Here is a 7,268-nt window from a genome sequence, read left to right as displayed (position 1 = left end):
TAAGTGGTCCATGAGTTTATCTACAATCAATCATTTTAGGCTTTTAGTAAAAAACTATGTTAAATAAAGATCCCAATTGTTGATGCACAAAACCGGAGGTTTTGGAATAACGTAAATCTGATCGTGAATCTGCAAGAAATGTAAATAACACAAGATGTATCGTGGTTCACCCCAAGGTTTGGGCTACGTCCACATTGATATTGGCTAAAAAGATTACAATGAAAAAATTATCAATTTCAAATCTCAGTGACCAATTTTAGCTAAAAAGCCTAAGAATTTTTTTAACTAGACAAAACTATTATAGTGAAAGAAGGACAATTCGAACTTGGGTGCAAGGGACAAGCACAATACCCTGACAAACTGACCAAATCCACAAGCGTGCGCGCGCGCACACATATATATATAGAAAAAAATTCTTTAAACTTCGAATAGAGGTCCCAGCGTAGGTGCATTGTAGCCAAAATGTTGAAATATATTAATTTTCAGCATATTATTGGAAAAAATAAACAGATATGAAATACTTTTATATCGTTCTGCTGTTTAGTCAACAATGGGTTAAGAGAAGATCCAATATCCCAGGAATAAAAGTAGTTACACTCATTAGGCAAAGTTGGCACAAAGCCAGCGCTGACCAAGACTAGGGTCTGGGGAGATATGTTTTGGTGTACTAAAAGTATCATTATATAGTGTTACTAATTCATTTAAATTTATAATACATGTATTTATTTTTTATTAATATACTTCGAAAGCAAGATATATAGATTATGTTACTAATTATCTTATAACACGTGAAATAATAAAGCACGTGATAACACATAAAAATTTCTCAAGTTTTGGTGTGTAATTGAGTCTATATTCCTTTATATTATCATCTCACCCTAGGAATAAATATGACTGTATAGAAAAATCAAATCAATTACAAAAAGAAACAGTATTACTCCCAGTTGAATACCTAATTTTATATATCCATCCTTCCTAAACTATTGACCGAGATCTTGAACACTTAGGCCAAGCTCTGTAATCAAATCAACGACGTGAGAAACCATATTGCAGACACACAAATGATAAACAAATTAGGTAAATAAGAACAAATAATTCATGATGAAATGTTGAAAGTAAGGTTTGAATGTATTTTTATTAATAAACTCTGACAACGAAAAGTTTTAAAGAAAATAATTAGACAAAAAAAATGTTCAAATTGATTTTTAAGCGTTCCACAATGGGTCGAAAAATAAAATTTGATTCCGATATATAGGAATCAAATTGGACATAAATATTTGAATATTATGAGAGAGATTCTCTTTTTCCAATTCAATATATTAAACGATCATAATTTTGATTCTTATAAAATAAATGACCAACTTTTTAAGAGAGAAAAGTGAATAACCATTGTAAGAAAGTTACAGGTAGTCAAAGAGCAGAGATGAAACCAGGATTACAAAGTGGGTTGGGCTGAACTAATCTTTCTTCCCTTTGACATATATACCGAGTCAAAACCTTCCAACTGAATGGCTGTTTTTCTCCTTTTGAATTTTTATCTACTATAGCCTAGCTGGTCCTTTAGACAAGTCTGCCTCTGTCAGCCATTACATAAACCATGCCCCCTCGTAATAAAGAGAATTTGAAAATGTAAGGTACATTAAAAAAAGCTGCATCTCACACTCATTTGAATTTGGATTCCAAGGAAATTAAAGGGACGTTTGATAATAATTTCGTTTCCATTTTTAGTTTTTAATGTTTTTTTTTTAAATTGAAATTTTGTTTGATAATTATTTTTAGTTTAAAAAAAAAGTGAATACTGAAAATCAAAATGTAAAAACTCAAGGGCCAAAATTTAAAAACTCAAGAAAGTAGGTTTCAGTTATCATTTTTTTGAAAATTGAAAAAATAGTTACTAAACAATATTTCAGTTTTCAAAAAAGTAAAAATGAAATGGTTATCAGATAGCTCTTAAGAAAATCCGAATGCAAAGACATGAGAACCTTCGATAGTCAGGAGTCATGTCACGCCAAAGTTGTGGAAGGCAAACCCATGTTAGCTAAACTACATATTCGCAACCATATTCCCTTCTCAGTAAATATGAGATAAAAAAAAATAGAGTTTTAATGAAAGGCCCACGGTACTGTTCACTTTAACGAAAAACCTCACTTTAACGAAAAACCATATTTTTACACTAAAAAGTCAAATCTGGTACTATTCACTTTACCCTTTATTTTGTCCTTATTATTAAAACTCAAAATTTTCAGCCTTTTTCATTAGTTTTCCTATAATAAAAATCATCTCTCGAATGCAGACAAAGTAGTTAAAGTGATGTGTACAAAGAAGCCAAGGAGGAACAAAGTTGTTCGAATGGAGACAAGAAGAATGCTAGAAAAATCATTCTCCAACTGAAGCGTGCATACAAATCTGCTGATAAATAAATTCGACACCAATACAAATTCCTAATAATTCTGCAGCTGGAAGCAGATTGTCAAGAGAATGAGGATCCGAAGCTTAAGCTTGTTACTTTTCGATCATCAATGGAAGCTGCATAGAAGATAAAGAATTGTACCAGTTGAAAATCCAAGATGAGGAAGATCAACTATGAGCTTCGTTCTGCTTGTTATGCCAAGGATATATAGGAAATTATAACTTCTACCAATGAGATCAATTGTCTTCAGAAGACTGCCATTGAATTTGAGTCCAAGGATGAGGAGTTGAAGGGCGTGCTCCTGGCTAATGAGTTTTTGAATAAGGACTTCAATGAGATGCGGAACGTCGATGAAGACGTTGCTAAGGCGAATGAGTAGTTGAAGAGCGAGAACGCGGATCATGAAAGTGCTATTCGTGCCAGTTTATCAATTTGCAAGAAATTTAATAAACTGCTTTCTTCGCTTTACTCCATCTTCGTTATTTAATTTCGACTTTTTAGTCTACATGGTTTTTGAAATTTGCATAACTCCTCATTTTGATTCCTAAGATTTGAAATCGATATAATTGGTCCCTTAGTTTGTCCACAATTAATCATTTTGGTTATTCCGTGAAAAATCTCCATAAAATAAGGATAAAATGACCAAAATACCCTCAAATTTTGTCAAATATTTTGACCTTTTTTTTATTAAATTGAGGGTAGTTTTGTCATTTTCATCCTTACTTAACATAATTTTTCACCGAATGACCAAAATGATTGATGGTGGACAATCTCAGGGACCACTTATATTGATTTCAAATCTCAGCGATCAAAGTGAGGAGTCATGCAAAATTTAAGGATCATTTTGGCTAAAAAGCCTTTAATTTCCTTGAATGTTCATGAAACTTTAGTTGACATAGAGCTACGAGTTCATTGTGCGATGTTGCCACTTGACCGTGTGGCCCTGACACTACTAAGCTGGTTGTTGACTTCAATTGCTCGAACAAAAGTTGTCTAACATGAGAACCTATTTGTGTGATTGAGGCAAGGTTATATGGGCAGTGCACACTGAGCTTATGAGATCTTGTACTTCCCAAAGGGCTAAAGCGTGTGACACGATGAAGTCTCACATACGCTGCCAGAAAGTTGTCTGCACTTGTAAATGAGGTCACCGATCCCTTGAGTTGCATAGCCTATAGCGCAACATGATAATGCTCGGTGGAGTCATGAAAAAACACTAACTATTCGTGTAGTTATATGGAACTTCACGAGCAACAATTCAGGGAATGTGTTGTACTTATTAAACGAGGTCACTGATCCTTTCAGCTACGTAGCCCGTAGCACTATGTGATGAGGCTTTGTGGAGACAAAATCGCTAACAAGTCACATCTAACATGTACAATTGTGTGGAGATTTGTGTGCAACAGTTCAAGGAATATGAAGCACTTTAGGCCACCGATCCCTTGAGCTACGCCCAAAAGCATGCTCATTTTGCCCTATTCATGGGACTTCGATTATTCCATATACGCATCAGTCTGTTTACTAACAAATTACAAATATCCTTACATGTATATGTCTTTGTTGGAAAATTAGATTTCCATGTATCGAAGAGAACTCTATATATTGAGGTTAGGAACGAAATTTGACATACTTTTAACATCAACGGAGAGAGATCAATATTAATTAGTGAACCAGCTCGAAGTTAAGATAATTGTAACTATAAGAAAGCTCCATATGGTAAAGACCAGATAATGAAGCCAAAAACACCTCAAACCAGCTTCCATGTGAAATTCGTGGCTTGATAAAAACAAACGTTTTCTTGGGGATTGGGGAAGCAATTATAAGCAACTATTTGAACGGCCCACCTCCTTAAGTAGTGTAAAGTTGCAACCAATTAAATTATAAATAGCACATCTAAATGCCCTACTTTCTTTAATAAGACGTGGGAGAGAGGCCAAAGATGCAAAGCCACTATAAAAGATGATGCAAAACCATACATCATTCAAACATTAACATGGGGCTGCAAAATTACTAACAATCTACTCTTTGAAAAACACTCGTCTCCTTGTTGACCCAGCTTGACGAAGAAAATAATAAACAACGTTAGTTTGAAAGAACAAGAACAACCCTAATACCAAAACGTGCTATTAATAATGAAACTTAACCCTACAAGCCTTAGAAGTCCAAATAAAAATAGAATTAAGCAAATAACAAAATACTGAAGGGGCTTAAATCTTAAAACACTTAAGAGAACATTGTAGTTTGATTGAAAAGGCCCATATACCACATCATGACAATGAGTTCGGTGCACATCGCTGTTCTCTTAAAAATGACTGGTCATGGTCAAATGGGACACCGAAGCCTGAGTCTGCAAGCTTTGTTCTTTGTTTTTTGACTTATCTTCAATTCACTCCGTCATTTGATTTGCATTGCTTATATTTTACGAATCATTTCTTTGTATTGATAAATTACAGACTGACGCGTATATGGATATCTGTAATTTGTTAGTAAACAAAAATAACTGGTCAGAGGTCAAGAATGGAACAGTGTTCGTAGTCTTTTGTACTTTGGCCACCGCTTTTAAGTATATATATATATATGACATACCATTTCTCATGTGTAATAATCATAAGAGAAGAACCCATACCCCTATTTTAAGAGCTCTCTACCACATTCTTCTTCTTTCTTCTTCTACCTACTTAAACATGGAAGAAGAACAATTCAAGGCTCAGACCACATCTTCTTCTTACTCGAATTCTACCACCTCTCCTTTTGCAGAATCTCCGGCACAAAAAATTAGAGAGAGATCATCATCGTCGTCGTCATCATCAAATCAACTACAACTACTTGATGGTCATGAGAAAGCTACTACTTCTAGTACTACTAATGATGATGATGATGATCAAATTAGTAAGAAGAAAGCAAAGATTAACAATGGCATTAATGGTGATGGGAGGCAGCAGAGGCATCCTCATAAACCAACGTATAGGGGAGTGAGAATGCGTCAATGGGGCAAATGGGTCTCAGAAATCCGAGAGCCAAGAAAGAAGTCAAGAATTTGGCTTGGAACTTTTCCCACCCCCGAAATGGCCGCTCGCGCACATGATGTCGCCGCTCTTACTATCAAAGGCCGCTCTGCGGTGCTCAACTTCCCTGAGCTGGCTCAAGAGCTTCCTGTTCCGGCTTCCGCCTTGCCAAAGGACATCCAAGTTGCAGCTGCCAAGGCAGCTGCAAGTACCTACCCAACTAGAAGCTGCAGAAGCAGCAGCCTTGAAGCAGAAGCGGAAGCCGAAACAGAGCTGATCAGCCAAGCTGTTCATGACAGCAGTACTCATGATTCATCATCAACTTCCCCATCAAACAGTTACAACGATGACATGTTTTTTGACCTTCCTGATCTGCTTTTAGATGTTGGGCATCACAGTGATCCTGGGTTTCGCTTCTCTGTGCCATGGTTTGATGAAGAGCCGGAGTTCTTGTGGGAGTGATTCAGATGTCAGAAACAATGGGTCAAAAACATGCATCGAAGAATTGAAGAAATCAGCGGCTTAATTGGCAAGTTTTAATTGTTTAAAGTTGATATATGTTGCTTGCTTTTGCTGCTGCTCCAAAGTCCAAATAGTTACTCAAATCAGGAAGCGCAACTTTTCAATTTCCACAGGTTTGGTTTGGGATTATGTCGCTACAAGTTCAGCTTAATTAATAAATTTACTACTGTATGGGTATGGAATATTGGCCATGCCTACTAGTTTTTGTCAAAAACATGAATAATGTATCCTTTTAATTAATGTGTCAATATTACAATGTAAATATATATGAAGGTAAATAACAATGTTCGGAGCCTCTCATAATTACAATAATAAGGTTACTTGGCCTTGTTCCATATATGCTATAAAGTTGCTCTGTTTTCGGTTAGGGTACTTGAGAATTTTTTTTTTTTTTTTAATAAACGATATTATCTATACTAAGGGGTGTAGGAGTGGGCTAATCCTTATAATGACCTAGCAATAATATGGTTCAAATTCCCCTTTGACGAGAATTGAACTCAAATCCTATCACTTATAAGTAAAGAGAAAGGGTACTTGAGATATTTGACTCTAAATTTTCCCATTGTGGAAAATTTGGACACTCATTGTTATAAAACTTCAAGGGGAAATAGCATATATGCAGCTTTTGTGAAGCATGACGATACTTTAGAGCAAGTTCACTCATTGCAGGCAAGGGCAAGGGCATGTTAATCGCATTTTGAAAAGTGATTGTCTTTGTGCAACTCCATCTGTTTGGCAAGGACAAGATTTATTACCATACATAAATATAATTTTATTTTTATTTTTTATACCTTGTAAGAATGTTTAAGTGTGAACTTTGTAGTTTGTTCTTTGAAAAGAAAACTCTTTGTTTAACTCCGATAATTTAATTTCAAATGCAAAACAAAGCATAGCATCACAACAAACATAATTAATTAAAAATAAAAGGCGAACCAAATAGATGATTGAATATTTATAGGATGAAATAAGTAAATATTCTTTTTTTTTCATTTTTTCTCGTGCCACGTGGCACAACGATAACTATTTCAATTTTTGTTTACTATTTGAAATCCAACGATCTAGATGACTAGTCTATTGGAAGTCCAACGACTATTGTTGTGCCAATCATTCAGCAAGTGACCCGTGATTTGGCTCTGCAACAGCGGGCTCACGACTAGGGGTGGGTTCAAAAAATAAAAAACTGAAAAAATCTGGACCGAACATCAAACCGAAACTGAAAAACCAAAAACCGAAAAAAGAAAACTAAACCAAGCCGAAAATTATTAGTTCGGTTTCGGTTTTAGAGGTCTGAAAACCGATCCAATCCGAATGCATTTACACTTAAAATGATA

General features: G+C 35.2%; 1 protein-coding gene across 1 annotated transcript; it reads left to right on the top strand.

The window, feature by feature from the left end:
• Positions 1 to 5,004: 5,004 nt before the first annotated feature.
• Positions 5,005 to 6,252, top strand: LOC126619409 (ethylene-responsive transcription factor ERF039-like). The gene has a single exon (XM_050287777.1). It carries the CDS (start codon positions 5,005 to 5,007, stop codon positions 5,875 to 5,877), a length of 873 nt encoding a protein of 290 aa, XP_050143734.1. The 3' UTR covers positions 5,878 to 6,252.
• The last annotated feature ends 1,016 nt before the right edge of the window (positions 6,253 to 7,268 follow it).

Source organism: Malus sylvestris, chromosome 4 (assembly GCF_916048215.2).
Source record: "Malus sylvestris chromosome 4, drMalSylv7.2, whole genome shotgun sequence".
NCBI lineage: Eukaryota > Viridiplantae > Streptophyta > Magnoliopsida > Rosales > Rosaceae > Malus > Malus sylvestris.
This window is presented reverse-complemented; position numbering and strand designations above follow the sequence as displayed.

What these genes read in the sequence shown, in the direction of transcription:
- LOC126619409 (XM_050287777.1), top strand. Translation starts at nt 5,005, where the DNA reads ATGTGTAATAATCATAAGAGAAGAACCCATACCCCTATTTTAAGAGCT.